Below are 18,799 nucleotides of genomic sequence, written 5' to 3'. Positions count from 1 at the left end.
GGGATGGAATTAGAACTAGAACTTGCAGATTGTGCAGGGAAAGGAGCTGCTCTTTTTCTTTTGGATTTTCAAGAGAGATTTGGCTTTTTAAACTCTGTACATTTACAACTTAGATGAAAATATAAACAATTTCAGAAAGAAAAATGATAATATAGGCATATCATTTTTCAGATATGGAGGCAAACATCTTTAAAGCTACAGGAAGTCACAGGGACGTAATGAACACGTAGGGAATATAGTAATAATATTTTAACAACTTTGGTGATGGATGGTAACTGGACTTATTGTGGTGATTATTTCAAAATGTATAAAATATCAAATAATATTGTATGTTAAGTATAACTGAAAAGCTGAAGGGAAAATTTTGAAAGTTTTTTCTGGGGGTGGGGGTGGAACAGGACTGGAGTTGAGCTTCCCTGTAAGCACTATTAAACCATTTGATTTTGTAGACTTGTGACGACCTTACATTGAATAAATTTTTAAAATGAAAAATAAAAACAATGAATTTGCAGGAATTAATTCAGTCACATAAACACTTAGGAAGGGCTTTGAATTTTAGCTCTGCTGCTTGCAGGTTCCTAATCTTTAAAATCTTTAACATCTTCCTTACAAAGTGTAAGGAGTTCATGAGAAAAAAACATCTGGAAGCTCCTGATGGGTTGAAAATGATCAATATAGGGTCTCCCTGGTGGCGCAGTGGTTAAGAATCTACCTGCCATTGCAGGGGACACGGGTTCGAGCCCTGGTCCAGAAAGATCCCACATGCTGTGGAGCAGCTAAGCCCGTGTGCCACAACTACTGAAGCCTGCGCTCTAGAGCCCGTGCTCCACAACGAGAGAAGCCACCGCAACGAGAAGCCAGCGCACTGCAACGAAGAGTAGCCCCCGCTCGCCGCAACTAGAGAAAGCCCGAGCGCAGCAACGAAGACCCGATCGATGCAGCCAAAAATAAATAAATAAAATAAATTAAAAGAAAGAAAAGATTAAAAGAAAATGATCAATATAGGTTCCCTTCTTTCCTCTTACAGATAAAAAACCAAGACACTAGTTTTCAGAAGTATAAACTCATCCTTTGAAACCCCTCTTTGCTTGGACTCACAAGGACCCTCCCATTACACTTTGGATATAAAAGGAATACTTAGTGTGCACATATATAATGAAGGCATTAAAAAAAGTATCCTATGTGAAATAAGAAATGCCCTTTGTGTAATCTGGCTAGCTTTGCAATGAATCTATTTTTTTCAACAATAAAGTGCAATACATAGTTTACTCACTTGACTTTTCTCAAGCCTTACTGATTTTTGAATAAGTTCCAGATTCAAATTTTATCTAATAGTAATTAGAACCAATCTATCCATTGTGGAATCCCATTAAAGCTGGGCTGTGGGGAATGCGTCAGGAATGGGGGGTTGAGAAATTGATCCCCACGTTTCTTAGGGTAGGCGGACCCCCTGAATCAGCAGCCTCTGGCCAAGAACAGCCTAACTGTTTTATACAGTACTGTATGATTATTATGAGTTTTCTTTGAGTGCCCTGTCATGAAAAAGGTTGAGAAGCAATGCCTTACCCAGGTGCCATAAAAATCCATTATAAGGAATGACAGCTATTTAGATAAAGTCTGAAAAAAGTTGCTTCCTTATTAAATTTATAAGAATAGTTAAATTTGCATGCCTTTAGATGATTTTTTGATGTCTTCCAAATCTGAATGGAAATTACGTAACATTAGGTTTATGTATTACTTTGGATTACTAAATTCAGCTTCAAGTAACTTAACAGAGACCCCAAGATGGTTGTTTAACAATTAGATTACTCCCTCCTGTAAAAAGAAATCTGGAGAAAGTAGCCCAGGGCTGGCATGGTGGCTTCATAATCATCAAAAACCCTGCTACTTTATTGCTAAGGCTCAGGGAATGTAAGCCAGTACATCCACACCCCGAAGAGCAGGATGGAGGAGGAGAAGGGAAGACTTTCCAGAAGTCACTATCCTACTCCCATTTAGGTCTCTTTGTGAGGAATTTAGTCCCATGACCAATAGCTGCAAGCTTGGTAGCAAGTTGTGGTCTTTTAGGTAGGTAACAATATGTCCAGCTTGAGACAGGAGTTTCATTACTTTGACAGAGGATAATGAATATTTGATAGGCAGAAAGCAATCTTTACACGTTTTAGTAACTGCCGTGTAATTCATTTCAAACAAAAATAATCTATCGATTTGTTATTTTATATACATTGCCGGAAAAGCTGACATAAGCATTAAGTAAGACTAATTAGCAAAATCATTCTCTGAAGTTTTGATTACATACTTGTGTTGGATTTAATAATTCATGATTAAGGGAGTGTAGCTAGGAGGTAAAATTCAGATTCTGAAGCAGACTGCTGGCTTCCATTTATTATTATTTATTATTGTGTGACCTTAAGAAAACTGCTTCAGTGCTCTGTGCCTTAGTTTGCTTTTTCGTAAAGTGGAGATAAAAATAATAGTACCTATTTAATAGGGTTTTGGAAGATTAAATGAGCTAATACATGTAATGTACTTAAAATAGTGTCTGGCATATATAATAAGTTCTCAATAAATATTAGCTATTAATATATCTTTTACTTAAATTAAAATCTTTTCCTTTAAAATCATAGGTAGCTGTGACAATCTGATGCTCTATTAAGAATTTCCAGGTATGCAGTATTTTCCTGGTTTTGTATTGGTAGATAACTTTAAAATGCTGATCCGTGGAGTCACACCACAGGGCTTTACTTGAGCTAATAAATGTTCTGTTCCACAGTAGCATTATGAAAGGAAAGGAGTTAGACACTGGTGAAACTGAACAATAACTAGTTTGTCTCTTTTTCTCTCTCTTTCTCCCACTTCCTCCTTTAATAGACTGTACTGATGATATCACCGCCTCTCCTCTCCCTGCCACAGCCTGACAGTCTCCTGTTGCCCCAGGCTATACAGATTCTTGGTATCTTTACCCCCAGCACTGCAGCATGCCTTGCCCATCCACAGTCATTACCAGTCATGTTCCCTAATCATTTCTGGTGGTTCAAAATTATAAACTGCCCAGATTGGGGGAAAAATGTCATTTTCATGTGTTTCTCTATTATTTTCTGTTGTTTCTTTTCCAGGTTTTCCTCAAACATCTCTGCAAGTATGAGAGAATCTATTTTCCTTTTAGAAAAGCAATATTTAAGTGAAATTTCGATTATTAATGGCATTACAACTATAGCTAAAAGACTTTCACACCTTTTAAAAATAACAAAATTTACATTAAGGAAGTTTTAGAAAAAATTCACATTTCCATTAACATGTGGCGTTCATCTTTGGACCTAAGGCAACTGCTTCAGTTGTCACCATTTCCTTTCTAGAGAGAGGGTAAATAAGGGATGGAGAACATGTGTCTCATCACATTTCTGGGCAAAATTTGGAAGTTGTACACATTTCTTCTGATCATATTCTATTGGTAAGAACCTAGTCACATGGCAATACCTAGCTTCAAGGGAGGCTGGGAAGTGTGTTCCGTAGCTGGGACCAACTAAAACTGGAGGTGGGGTTTCTATTATCAAAAGGAGAAAAGAGAGAACAAATGTGCAGAGTGTTAGCAGTCTTTGCCACACAAATGTTGATCACATAGTAAAAGCAATTTTATTTTGCTTTTTACTTAACATTATATCAAAAGCTTTTTTCTTCGTGTTACTACATGGTCTTCATAATTATAAAGCAATGGCTTTATAATAATTGTGTGCGTAATCAATAGATTCTTTGACCCTTCCTATTATTGAAAATGCAGATTCTTTTCAGTTCTTTACAATGTCACAATAGATCTTTCCATAAGCATTATTTTTTTAACCTTGGGATGATTCCCTTAGGATAAATTCCCAGAACTAGGATTACTAGGTCAAAGGGTGTGTGAACAGTTTATGATTCTTAATGTTTTTGTTCCGAATTGGTTTCTGAGAAGGCAGTACCAGTTTGTTCCCAAAGGAAATCTGCATATTTTTCTATGAATGTGGGGAGGAAGACATATTCACATAGCCTCGTAGGTAGAACATTTTCAATTTTCAGGGTCTGGCTGGAATGATCAGGAAACACAAGACTTGGGTTTGAGTCTTATTCTGCCACTTCCTAGTTATATAGCTGTAGGCAAGTTCTTACTCTCCCTGTGCCTCAGATTCCTTATTTTAAAATTGAGGATAAAAATTCCCTCATAAGGTTGTGTGGTAATCTTTTTTTTTTTTTTTTTTTTTTTTTTTTTGCGGTACGCGGGCCTCTCACTGTCGTGGCCTCTCCCGTTGCGGAGCACAGGCTCCGGACGCGCAGGCTCAGCGGCCATTGCTCATGGGCCCAGCCGCTCGGCGGCATGTGGGATCTTCCCGGACCGGGGCACGAACCCGTGTCCCCTGCATCGGCAGGCGGACTCTCAACCACTGCGCCACCAGGGAAGCCCGTGTGGTAATCTTTGAGGTTGTTGACAAATATTGTTTTATCATCTGCTTTATCTGTTTTATAATCATGCACAGGTGAAAATGCAATTTCATGCTCCAATGCCGAGAGATATGGCCAAGTGACTTGCTTTAGCCAGTGAAATGGAAGCAAAAGTAACATGTGTCATCTCCAGGCATACATTTTAAGGATCTGTGTGTTATGTGCCACATTCTTTTTTCCCTATGCCGTGTGTTCGGAAATACTTCAGATCTTACCAGCTCTTTAAATGTCTTAGAGTAAGGATGGCACAGAGCGACGCATTAAGCCAACCTGTGATGGATGTGTGAATTTAGTAAGAAATAAATCTTCAGGTTTTTTTTTTAAGCCACTGAGACTTTGACATTGTCTTTTATTGCAGCATAACCTAGCCTATCCTGATTGCTGAAAGTTTTCTCAGGATTAATAAAATAATATGAATGAGATGTTGGACAAATGGTAGAGGATCAATATATATACTTTATGATAATAATTACTACCATTCATTCAATGCCCTCTCCTTGCCAGGTATTTTTATATATTGTCTCTAATCTTCAGCACAACTCTGCATATTATAAAACCCTCCATTTATAAAGGAGAAAAGCAAAGCCTGGAATGATTAGTATTTTGCCTAACATCATCCAGCAGAGCTGGGATTCAAACCTGGTGTGTTTCTTTCCATCTTTATCTTTTTTCTTTGTTTTTGGAAGTTTATGGCATTATTATTTACATCATTATGTGAATTTTTTAACATTTGTTTTCTAAACTTCATATTTATTCCTGCAGTAAAACCTCTATTTTCTCAAACTTGCTGCAAGATAAACAGAAATTGACTCAACGGTACAGTAGCTTGCTATTCAAGCCCCTGCTTGTTCCACAGAAGAAACCACATGAACTCAGGTAGCTATTACATTTTTCTCGGCTTGAATATACCTGAGAGCAGTTAAGATATATATGCTTATAAAAAGTAAAAAATGGTTTCAAAATTGGAGTGGAATGAGTCAGATTAGAATGAGTCAGATTAAGTAAATTCTCAAACCAAACACTTACTGATTCTCTCTCTCTCTGTCTTTTAACAACTTTATTAGCATATAATTCACATACCATTCAATTCAACCACTTAAAGTTACAATTCAGTGGCTTTTAGTATTGTCACAGAGTTGTGTATTCATCACCCCAATCAATTTGAGTCAATTTTAGAGTATTTTCATTACCTCAAAGAGAAATCCCACACCCCTTAGCCATCACTTGAATCTCTCCATCCACCCCTCACCTCACCCCCCAGGCCTAGACAATTACTAATTTAATTTCTGGACTCTGTCTCTTTTTTACAGTGGCTCCCAGAATTTCAGTTTCCCTCCATCCCCAACAAATGGTTCTCCCCCCATCCCACCACTCTAGCCCCATGCCCAACTCTGCAAAGCTTTGTTCAATTATTTTTAATTCAAAGCTTAAATTCTAAAGTATCTGGTGTAAGAAACTAATTTCTTTTTTACTTTACTAAAAACTTAGAATTTCCTTGCGATGTATCAATATTACTAGAGGTTTAAAAAATATATGTTTTTTTTTTAAAGCTCTCATCTGTTCATGACCTGATTATCTAGTTTGTAGAGGTTTCAAACTTTTTCTTCTCTTCCATTGTTCTCTTATGAGACATTTCACAGCTTGTTAGTACCTCTGACTCATTATATAAAGTGGTCAAATAGGTGAGATTAAATTAAAATTGCTCTCCTATGACTCTGCTATTTTTTTTTTTTTTTTTTTTTTTTTTTTTGGCATATGGAAATTTATTACTATCCTGCTTTCATCATCAAAACTTATGATCTTGGTCTTTCCTTCTTGCCTTTATATAAGGCCAAAAGAGAGACATTGGCTACTTTGACAACCTTAAAGCGGACTCCAGGAATGTCACCAACAGCATGACCTTTGCGACCAAATCCAGCAACCAGAACTTCATCATTTTCCTCAATAAAATTCAAACAACCATCATTGGGTACAAAGGCAGTGATTTTTTTGCCATTCTTGATTAGTTGAACCCTGACACACTTCCTGATGGCAGAATTCGGCTGTTTGGCTTCAACCCCTACTTTTTCAAGCACAATTCCCTTGGCATGCGAGGCACCTCCAAAAGGGTTGGCCTTCAGGGCTGTGCCCAAATGGGCTTTCTTGTACTGCTTATCATGCCACTTCTGGTCTCGTCGGTGGCTACGGAGCTTCCTGGCAGTACGAAGACCGCGACACTTGCCCATGCTGCCGGCGCAACGGGCCTAAGCGAAAGAGAGAAGCAGCGCAGGACTCTGCTATTTTTAAAGTGTTGGTTAGGAGAAGGCAGAAATTGAAATCAACAGTTCAAAAGGGTACAGTAGTCTCCCTTACCCACGGTTATGCTTTCTGTGGTTACCGGCAGTCAACCGTGTCCAAAAATATTAAATGGCAAATTCCAGAAATAAACAATTCATAAGTTTTCAATTGTGTGCCATTCTGAGTAGTGTGACACAATCTCTCATCGTCCAGCTCCATCCTGCCCGGGGATGTGAATCATCCCTTTGTTCAGCGCATCCCTCCCGTTAGTCACTTAGTAGCCATCTGGGTTATCAGGTCAACAGCTGCGGTACTGCAGTGCTTGTGTTCAAGTAAGCCTTTATTTACTTAATGGCCCCAAAGCGCGAAAGCAGTGATGCCAGCAATTCGAATATGCCAAAGAGAAGCCGTAAAGTGCTCCTTTTAAGTGAAAAGGTGAGAGTTCTCTACTTAAAAAGGAAAGAAAAAAATCATATGCCAAGGGTGCTAAGATCTATGGTAAGAATGAATCTTCTACCTGCGAAATTGTGAAGAAGGAAAAAGAAATTCATGCTAGTTTTGCTGTTGCACCTCAAACTGCAAAAGTGATGGTCACCGTACGTGGTAAGTGCTTAGTTAAGATGGAAAAATTTGTGCAGTAAGATATTTTGAGAGAGAAAGACCACATTCACACAACTTTTACTACAATATATTGTTGGGTTTTTTAATTAATTTATTTTTGGCCACGTTGGGTCTTCGTTGCAGTGCGCGGGCTTCTCATTGCGGTGGCTTCTCTTGTTGGGGAGCACGGGCTCTAGGCACGTGGGCTTCAGTAGTTGTGGCAAAGGGGCTCAGTAGTCATGGCTTGCGGGCTCTGGAGCGCAGCCTCAGTTGTGGCACACGGGCTTAGTTGCTCCACGGCATGTGGGATCTTCCCAGACCAGGGCTCGAACCCGTGCCCCCTGCATTGGCAAGCAGATTCTTTACTGTGCCACCAGGGAAGTCCCGACAATATTTTGTTGTTATTGTTCTATTTTATTATTAAATTATCGTTAATCTCTTACTGTGCCTAGTTTATAAATTAAACTTTATCATAGGTATTGATATTAAATAAAATAGGAAGCAACAAAATGCACCAAAGCATTAAGAGGATGCGAGAGATGAACTGTTCCCTAGGAGGGAAGAAATTAATGAAACATGTGAATGCTTATATACCCCTGAAGACAGTATTTCAACGATGTACTGAACTGAGGATGAATTAACTAGTTTATGGGGGTCTGGTTCTAGTCTCTACTTGTGCTGTGCTGACTTGTTTTTTGTGTGTTTTGGATACATGTGGTGATAGCAACTTGTTAGTTTCTGGTAAAACCCTGTCCAAAGATAAGCGAAGCCTGGATATGTGAGACCGAATAAGCACATCCTAAAGCTATGAAATGTATTAACATTGTTGGGCAGTTATGGCAACAGAAAAACAGTGTTGATGAATAAGAATGCTTAAAGGGCGATGGCTTAATGTAAGGGAACAGCAAGCACTATGAAGGCTAAGAGGACATGACATACCTTTCTTTTATTCAATGAGCTTTCCAAATTCTACTTCTGCTCTATTTGCAACTGCCCTGTTCTCATGAAGCTTACTTTCAGCAAATGTTTATTCAACAACTATAAAATTATGCATAACTCAATGGCTAGGAACTATGAGGGATACAATGTAGAAATAACAGGACCCCTGGATCATGTGGGAAAGCACAGAAGATACTTGCGAATCAATGAGTCGCATGTGTAGACTACTACATTGGTGGGGAAAATGGAAGAAAGACAGAGTTGAAGAGGAGTGTAGGACTCCAATCAGTAGGTTCCTGAATACCAAATTTATGTTAGGACTTTATTCTTTGGAAAGCAGGGACTCATTAATTTACTTTCCTTTTAATGTGAAAAGAAAGTGACCAAAGCTGTTTGTGGCTATTTATTCACATATTTTTTGTCCTATTGATATGATCTTTTTTTAGATGGTAAATTTTCAGTGAACAAAAACAATATCTATTTTACTTGCTTTTACTGTCCAATGCAATGTGTTAGCTATGCTTAATATTTAGTTGATGTAAACAGCTCTTATTAAAAATTCAAGAATTATTAGTATGAAAGGAATAAAGGACCCCCTTTGTTCTGAACATTTATTTAGCTAAACTACCATCTACCTCACCAAGGAAAAATAAGAAACCTAGGCAACTGTGGCAAATCATTTGCCCAAGAAGACCACTTTTTTTTTTTTTTTTTTTGGTTTTTGCGGTATGCGGGCCTCTCACTGGTGTGGCCTCTCCCGTTGCGGAGCACAGGCTCCGGATGCACAGGCTCAGCGGCCATGGCTCACGGGCCCAGCCGCTCCGTGGCATGTGGGATCCTCCCAGACTGGGGCACGAACCCGTGTACCCTGCATCGGCAGGCGGACTCTCAACCACTGCGCCACCAGGGAAGCCCGAAGACCACTTTTAAATCCTAGCAGTTATCAGATACTATGAGCACAGAGGTTCTATAAACTGATATGTTCTGTATTTCACTGATTCAGCATGCTTTTCAGTGCTATATCTGTAGGTAGATTCCAGAAGACTAGCATATATTTAAATTATCTAAGGTTCTGGTTAAACATGATCAAACCGGCGGTCGGCGGGAAGATGGCGGAAGAGTAAGACGTGGAGATCGCCTTCCTCCTCACGGATATACCAGAAATACATCTACACGTGGAACAACTCCTACAGAACACCTACTGAAGGCTGGCAGAAGACCTCAGAGCTCCCATAAGGCAAGAAACTCCCCACGTACCTGGGTAGGGCAAAAGAAAAAAGAAAAAACAGAGACAAAAGAATAAGGACGGCACCTGCACCAGTGGGAGGGAGCTGTGAAGGAGGAAAAGTTTCCACACACTAGGAAGCCCCTCCGCGGGCGGAGACTGCGGGAGGCGGAGGGGGGAGCTTCGGGACAGCGGAGTGGTGCACAGCGACGGGTGTGGAGGGCAAAGCGGGGAGATTCCTGCACAGACGATCGGTGTCGACCGGCACTCACCAACCCGAGAGGCTTGTCTGCTCACCCGCCGGGGCGGGCGGGGCTGCGAGCTGAGGCTCGGGTTTCGGTTTTGGACGGAGCGCAGGGAGAGGACTGGGGTTGGCGGCTTGAGCATAGCCTGAAGGGGTTGGTGCGCCACGACTAGCCGGGAGGGAGTTCGGGGAAAAGCCGGCACCGGCCGAAGAGGCAAGAGACTTTTTCTTCCCTCTTTGTTTCCTGATGCGCGAGGAGAGGGGTTTAAGAGCGCTGCTTAAAGGAACTCCAGAGACGGGCGCGAGCCGCGGCTGAAACCGCGGACCCCAGAGACGGGCGGGAGACGCTGGGGCTGCTGCTGCCGCCACCAGGGGGGCTGTGTGCGAGCACAGGTCACTCTCCGCGCCCCTCTTCCGCGGAGCCTGTGCAGGCCGCCACTGCCAGGTTCCCGGGATCCAGGGACAACTTCCCCAGGAGTACGCACGGCGGGTCTCAGGCTGGTGCAGCGTCACGCCGGCCTCTGGTGCAGCGTCACGCCGCCTCTGCCGCCGCAGGCCCGCCCCGCACGCAGTGCCCCTCCTTCCCCCATCCCCCAACCCCCGGCCTGAGTGAGCCGGAGCTCCCGAATCAGCGGCTCCTTTAACCCCGTCCTGTCTGAGCAAAAAAACAGACGCCCTCCAGCGATCTGCGCGCAGGGGCAGGGCCGGGTACAAAGCTGAGCTCCTGTGAGCTGTGAGAGCAGGGAGGAGAGGGGGAGGTCTCTCCCGGCAGCCACGGAGGCGGCGGATTGAAGCTCCACGATCAACTTGATGTGCCCTGCATTGTGGAATACCTGAATAGACAGGGAGTGATCCCAAATTGAAGAGGGGGAATTTAGGAGCGAGATCTGTGATTTTTTTCCCTTTTCCTCTTTTTGTGAATGTGTGCGTGTATGCTTCTGTGTGAGATCTTGTCTGTATACTCTTGCTTCCACCATTTGTCCTAGGGCTCTATCCGTCCATGGTTTTTTTTTTTTTTTTTAAAAAAAAATTTTTTTTTTAATAATTAATTTTAATTGTAATAACTTTATTGAACTTTACCTTCGTTCTTTCTTTCCTTCCCTCCTTCCCTCCTTTAGACAGCGAATCACCCCAGGTTGAGGGGGTGGTCTCTGGGAGCAGGATTTATGATTTTTCCCCCTTTGCCCCTCTTTGTGAACGTGTATGTGTATGCTTCTGTGTAAGATTTTCTCTGTATAGCTTTGCTCCCAACAGTTGTCCTAGGGCTCTATCCGTCCATGGTTTTTTTTTTTAAAAAAAATTTTTTTTTTCTTAATAATTAATTTTAATTGTAATAACGTTATTGTACTTTACCTTCGTTCTTTCTTTCTTTCTTTCCTTCCTTCCTTCCCTCCTTTAGACAACAAATCACCCCAAATTGAGGAGGTGGTCTCTGGGAGCAGGATTTATGATTTTTCCCCCTTTGCCTCTCTTTGTGAACGTGTATGTGTATGCTTCTGTGTAAGATTTTCTCTGTATAGCTTTGCTTCCAACATTTGTCCTAGGGCTCTATCCGTCCATGGTTTTTTTAAAAAAAATTTTTTTTTTTCTTAATAATTAATTTTAATTGTAATAACTTTATTGTACTTTACCTTCGTTCTTTCTTTCCTTCCTTCCTTCCCTCTTTTAGACAGCGAATCACCCCAGGTTGAGGAGGTGGTCTCTGGGAGCAGGATTTATGATTTTTCCCCCTTTGCCTCTCTTTGTGAACGTGTATGTGTATGCTTCTGTGTAAGATTTTCTCTGTATAGCTTTGCTTCCAACATTTTGTCCTAGAGCTCTATCCGTCATGGTTTTTTTTAAAAAAAAATTTTTTTTCTTAATAATTAATTTTAATTGTAATAACTTTATTGTACTTTACCTTCGTTCTTTCTTTCCTTCCTTCCTTCCTTCCTTCCCTCCTTTAGACAGCGAATCATCCCAGGTTGAGGAGGTGGTCTCTGGGAGCAGGATTTAGGATTTTTCCCCCTTTGCCTCTCTTTGTGAACACGTATGTGTATGCTTCTGTGTAAGATTTTCTCTGTATAGCTTTGTTTCCAACATTTGTCCTAGGGTTCTATCTGTTCTTTTTTTTTTTTTTTTTCTTTCTTTCTAAATATTTTTTAGTACAATAAACTATATTATACTTTATTTTATTTTTACTGTATCTTCTTTCTTTCTGTCTTTTTTCCTTCTTTCCCTCCTTCCTTCCTCCCTTCCTCCCTCCCTCCCTCTCTCCTTTCTTTCCTTCTTTGCTTCTTTCTTCCTTCCTTCCTTTCCTCCTTTCCTCCTTTCCTTCTTTCTTTCCTCAAACTTCTACTAATTCTCTCTACATTTTCTCCTTCTTTCCCTCCTTCCTTCCTTCCTTCTCCCCTCCCTCCCTTTCTTTCCTTCTTTTCTTCTCTCTTACTTCCTTACTTCCCTCCTTCCTTCTTTCTTTCCTCATACTTCTACTAATTCTCTCTACATTTTCTCCTTCTTTCCCTCCTACCTTCCTTCCTTCCTCCCTCCCTCCTTTCTTTCCTTCTTTGCTTCTTTCTTCCTTCCTTCCTTTCCTCCTTTCCTTCTCTCTTTCCTCAAACTTCTACTAATTCTCTCTACATTTTCTCCTTCTTTCCCTCCTTCTTTCCTTCCTTCCTCCCTCCCTCCCTCCCTCCTTTCTTTCCTTCTTTGCTTCTTCTTCCTTCCTTCCTTTCCTCCTTTCCCTCTTTCTTTCCTCATACTTCTACTAATTCTCTCTACATTTTCTCCTTCTTTCCCTCCTTCCTTCCTTCCTTCCTCCCTCCCCTCCCTCCTTTCTTTCCTTCTTTGCTTCTTTCTTCCTTCCTTCCTTTCCTCCTTTCCTTCTTTCTTTCCTCATACTTCTAATAATTCTCTCTACTTTTCCTCCCTTTTATTCTGAGCCGTGTGGATGAAAGGCTCTTGGTGCTCCAGCCAGGAGGCAGGGCTCTGCCTCTGAGGTAGGAGAGCCAACTTCAGGACACTGATCAACAAGAGACCTCCCAGCTCCACATAATATTAAACGGTGGAAATCTCCCACAGACCTCCATCTTAACACCAGCACCCAGCTTCACTCAACGACCAGCAAGCCACAGTGCTGGACAACCTATGCCAACAACTAGCAAAACAGGAACACAACCCCACCCATTAGCAGAGAGGGCTGCCTAAAATCATAACAAGGCCACAGACACCCCAAAACACACCACCAGACGTGAACCTGCCCACTAGAGAGACAAGATCCAGCCTCCATCCAGCACAACACAGGCACTAGTCCCCTCCACCAGGAAGCCTACACAACCGCTGAAACAACCCTTAGCCACTGGAGACAGACATCAAAAACAACGGAACTACGAACGTGCAGCCTGAAAAAGGAGACCCCAAACACAGTAAGATAAGCAAAATGGGAAGACAGAAAAACACACAGCAGATGAAGGAGCAAGATAAAAACCCACCAGACCTAACAAATGAAGAGGAAATAGGCAATCTACCTGAAAAAGAATTCAGAATAATGATAGTAAGGATGATCCGAAAATCTTGGAAGTAGGATGGAAACAAATGCAAGAAACAGTTAACAAGGACCTACAAGAACTAAAGATGAAACAAGCAACGATGAACAACGCAATAAATGAAATTAAAAGTACTCTAGAATAGGATCAATAGCAGAATAACTGAGGCAGAAGAACGGATAAGTGACCTGGAAGATAAAGTAGTGGAAATAACTACTGCAGAGCAGAATAAAGAAAAAAGAAATGAAAAGAACTGAGGACAGTCTCAGAGAGCTCTGGACAACATTAAACGCACCAACATTCGAATTATAGGGGTTCCAGAAGAAGAAGAAAAAAAGAAAGGGACTGAGAAAAATATTTGAAGAGATTATAGTTTGAAAACTTCCCTAATATGGGAAAGGAAATAGTTAATCAAGTCCAGGAAGCACAGAGAGTCCCATACAGGATAAATACAAGGAGAAATACGCCAAGACACATATTAATCAAACTATCAAAAATTAAATACAAAGAAAGCATATTAAAAGCAGCAAGGGAAAACAACAAATAAACACACAAGGGAATCCCCATAAGGTTAACAGCTGATCTCTCAGCAGAAACCCTACAAGCCAGAAGGGAGTGGCAGGACATACTGAAAGTGATGAAGGAGAAAAAACCTGCAACCAAGACTACTCTACCCAGCAAGGATCTCATTCAGATTTGATGGAGAAATTAAAATCTTTACAGACAAGCAAAAGCTGAGAGAGTTCAGCACCACCAAACCAGCTTTACAACAAATGCTAAAGGAACTTCTCTAGATAAGAAATGCAAAAGAAGGAAACGACCTATAATAACGAACCCAAAACAATATAGAAAATGGGAATAGGAACATACATATCGATAATTACCTTAAATGTAAATGGACTAAATGCTCCCACCAAAAGACACAGATTGGCTGAATGGATACAAAAACAAGACCCTTATATATGCTGTCTACAAGAGACCCACCTCAGACCTAGAGACACATACAGACTGAAAGTAAGGGGATGGAAAAAGATATTCCATGCAAATGGAAACCAAAAGAAAGCTGGAGTAGCAATTCTCATATCAGACAAAATAGACTTTAAAATAAGGACTATTAAAAGGGATAAGAAGGACACTACATAATGATCAAGGGATCGATCCAAGAAGAAGATATAACAATTGTAAATATTTATGCACCCAACATAGGAGCACCTCAATACGTAAGGCAAATACTAACAGCCATAAAAGGGGAAATTGACAGTAACACATTCATAGTAGGGGACTTTAACACCCCACTTTCACCCATGGACAGATCATCCAAAATGAAAATAAATAAGGAAACACAAGCTTTAAATGATACATTAAACAAGATGGACTTAATTGATATTATAGGACACTCCATCCAAAACAACAGAATACACATTTTTCTCAAGTGCTCATGGAACATTCTCCAGGATAGATCATATCTTGGGTCACAAATCAAGCCTTGGTAAATTTAAGAAAATTGAAATTGTATCAAGTATCTTTTCTGACCACAACGCCATGAGACTAGATATCAATTACAGGAAAAGATCTGTAAAATATACAAACACATGGAGGCTAAACAATACACTACTTAATAATGAAGTGATCACTGAAGAAATCAAAGAGGAAATAAAAAATACCTAGAAACAAATGACAATGGAGACACAACGACCCAAAACCTATGGGATGCAGCAAAAGCAGTTCTAAGGGGGAAGTTTATAGCAATACAAGCCCACCTTAAGAAGCAGGAAACATCTCGAATAAACAACCTAACCTTGCACCTCAAGCAATTAGAGAAAGAAGAACAAAAAAGCCCCAAAGCTAGCAGAAGGAAAGAAATCATAAAAATCAGATCAGAAATAAATGAAAAAGAAATGAAGGAAACGATAGCAAAGATCAATAAAACTAAAAGCTGGTTCTTTGAGAAGATAAACAAAATAGATAAACCACTAGCCAGACTCATCAAGAAAAAAAGGGAGAAGACTCAAATCAATAGAATTAGAAATGAGAAAGGAGAAATAACAACTGACACTGCAGAAATAAAAAAATCATGAGAGATTACTACAAGCAACTCTATGCCAATAAAATGGACAATCTGGAAGAAATGGACAAATTCTTAGAAATGCACAACCTGCCAAGACTGAATCAGGAAGAAATAGAAAATATGAACAGACCAATCACAAGCACTGAAATTGAAACTGTGATTAAAAATCTTCCAACAAACAAAAGCCCAGGACCAGATGGCTTCACAGGTGAATTCTATCAAACGTTTAGAGAAGAGCTAACACCTATCCTTCTCGAACTCTTCCAAAAATATAGCAGAGGGAGGAACACTCCCAAATTCCTTCTACGAGGCCACCATCACCTTGATACCAAAACCAGACAAGGATGTCACAAAGAAAGAAAACTACAGGCCAATATCACTGATGAACATAGATGCAAAAATCCTCAACAAAATACTAGCAAACAGAATCCAACAGCACATTAAAAGGATCATACACCATGATCAAGTGGGGTTTATTCCAGGAATGCAAGGATTCTTCAATATACGCAAATCTATCAATGTGATAAACCATATTAACAAATTGAAGGAGAAAAACCATATGATCATCTCAATAGATGCAGAGAAAGCTTTTGACAAAATTCAACACCCATTTATGATAAAAACCCTCCAGAAAGTAGGCATAGAGGGAACTTTCCTCAACATAATAAAGGCCATATATGACAAGCCCACAGCAAACATCATCCTCAATGGTGAAAAACTGAAGGCATTTCCACTAAGATCAGGAACAAGACAAGGTTGCCCACTCTCACCACTCTTATTCAACATAGTTTTGGAAGTTTTAGCCACAGCAATCAGAGAAGAAAAGGAAATAAAAGGAATCCACATCGGAAAAGAAGAAGTAAAGCTGTCACTGTTTGCAGATGACATGATACTATACATAGAGAATCCTAAAGATGCTACCAGAAAACTACTAGAGCTAATCAATGAATTTGGTAAAGTAGCAGGATACAAAATTAATGCACAGAAATCTCTGGCATTCCTATACACTAATGATGAAAAATCTGAAAGTGAAATCAAAAAACACTCCCATTTACCATTGCAACAAAAAGAATAAAATATCTAGGAATAAACCTACCTAAGGATACGAAAGACCTGTATGCAGAAAATTATAAGACACTGATGAAAGAAATTAAAGATGATACAAATAGATGGAGAGATATACCATGTTCTTGGATGGGAAGAATCAACATTGTGAAAATGACTCTACTACCCAAAGCAATCTACAGATTCAATGCAATCCCTATCAAACTACCACTGGCATTTTTCACAGAACTAGAACAAAAAATTTCGCAATTTGTATGGAAACACAAAAGACCCCGAATAGCCAAAGCAATCTTGAGAACGAAAAAAGGAGCTGGAGGAATCAGGCTACCTGACTTCAGACTATACTACAAAGCAACAGTAATCAAGACAGTATGGTACTGGCACAAAAACAGAAAGATAGATCAGTGGAACAGGATAGAAAGCCCAGAGATAAACCCACGCACATATGGACACCTTATCTTTGATAAAGGAGGCAGGAATGTACAGTGGAGAAAGGACAGCCTCTTCAATAAATGGTGCTGGGAAAACTGGACAGGTACATGTAAAAGTATGAGATTAGATCACTCCCTAACACCATACACAAAAATAAGCTCAAAATGGATTAAAGACCTAAATGTAAGGCCAGAAACTATCAAACTCTTAGAGGAAAACATAGGAAGAACACTCTATGACATAAATCACAGCAAGATCCTTTCTGACCCACCTCCTAGAGTAATGGAAATAAAAACAAAAATAAACAAATGGGACCTAATGAAACTTCAAAGCTTTTGCACAGCAAAGGAAACCATAATCAAGACCAAAAGACAACCCTCAGAATGGGAGAAAACATTTGCAAATGAAGCAACTGACAAAGGATTAATCTCCAAAATTTACAAGCAGCTCATGCAGCTCAATAACAAAAAAACAAACAACCCCATCCAAAAATGGGCAGAAGACCTAAACAGACATTTCTCCAAAGAAGATATACAGAATGCCAACAAACACATGAAAGAATGCTCAACATCATTAATCATTAGAGAAATGCAAATCAAAACTACAATGAGATATCATCTCACACCAGTCAGAATGGCCATCATCAAAAAATCTAGAAACAATAAATGCTGGAGAGGGTGTGGAGAAAAGGGGACACTCTTGCACTGCTGGTGGGAATGTGAATTGGTTCAGCCACTATGGAGAACAGTATGGAGGTTCCTTAAAAAACTACAAATAGAATTACCATATGACCCAGCAATCCCACTACTGGGCATATACCCTGAGAAAACCAAAATTCAAAAAGAGTCATGTACCAAAATGTTCATTGCAGCTCTATTTACAATAGCCCGGAGATGGAAAGAACCTAAGCGCCCATCATTGGACGAATGGATAAAGAAGATGTGGCACATATACACAATGGAATATTACTCAGCCTTAAAAAGAAATGAAATTGAGATATTTGTAATGAGATGGATAGACCTAGAGTCTGTCATACAGAGTGAAGTAAGTCAGAAAGACAAAGACAAATACCGTATGCTAACATATATATGGAATTTAAGGGGAAAAAATGTCATGAAGAACCTAGGGATAAGACAGGAATAGAGGCGCAGACCTACTGGAGAACGGACTTGAGGATATGGGGAGGGGGAAGGGTGAGTTTTGACAGGGCGAGAGGGAGTCATGGACATATACACACTAACAAACATAGTAAGGTAGATAGCTAGGGGGAAGCAGCCGCAAGGCACAGGGATATAAGCTCGGGGCTTTGGGACAGCCTGGAGGGGTGGGAGGGGGAGAGTGGGAGGGAGGGAGACGCAAGAGGGAAGACACATGGGAGCACATGTATATGTATAGCTGATTCACTTTGTTATAAATCAGAAACTAACACACCATTGTAAAGCAATTATACCCCAATAAAGATGTTAAAAAAAAAAAAAAAAAAAAAAAAAACATGATCAAACCAATTGCCCTCTTTCATTGTCCTTTATATCCTCTGTGGGGTCTCCTAGCCCTGAGTGACTGGTTGTAATGGACAGGATGTGAGGGATGCCACCCCCAGCTTCATATTGGAAGGGGATCTGAAGAAAGGATGGGAAAGCCTGCAACAGAGTTAGAGGGAAGGAGGAATGACTATAGTAGAGACAGTATTGGTTCTTCCAGGAATTTGAAGAGGGAAAACAAGAGTTTTTGTAGTTTCCAGAAATAGGAGTGACTGCCAGCTCCTTCCCATCCTCCGTCTTAGACTAGCTGTGGGAGAAGGACAGGCAGGCACGGGCAGGCTGACTACTTTCCTGCCTGTCACAGCTCCAGATTACACATGTGCAGAACAAAATTACAGTGCCAGCGTTCCCAGGCCCCGGGAGCAAAGCGGGGTGAGCTGGGACGAGGTGAAGGAAAATCACAAAATAAAG

General features: G+C 40.4%; 1 protein-coding gene across 1 annotated transcript; it reads right to left on the bottom strand.

The window, feature by feature from the left end:
• Positions 1 to 6,194: 6,194 nt before the first annotated feature.
• LOC116756636 (40S ribosomal protein S23) lies at positions 6,195 to 6,733 on the bottom strand. The gene has a single exon (XM_032637408.1). The coding sequence runs from the start codon at positions 6,696 to 6,698 to the stop codon at positions 6,267 to 6,269; it is 432 nt and encodes a 143-aa protein (XP_032493299.1). The 5' UTR covers positions 6,699 to 6,733; the 3' UTR covers positions 6,195 to 6,266.
• Between the last annotated feature and the right edge of the window lie 12,066 nt (positions 6,734 to 18,799).

The sequence above is a fragment of the Phocoena sinus genome, chromosome 7 (assembly GCF_008692025.1).
Source record: "Phocoena sinus isolate mPhoSin1 chromosome 7, mPhoSin1.pri, whole genome shotgun sequence".
NCBI classification, from domain to species: domain Eukaryota; kingdom Metazoa; phylum Chordata; class Mammalia; order Artiodactyla; family Phocoenidae; genus Phocoena; species Phocoena sinus.
This window is presented reverse-complemented; position numbering and strand designations above follow the sequence as displayed.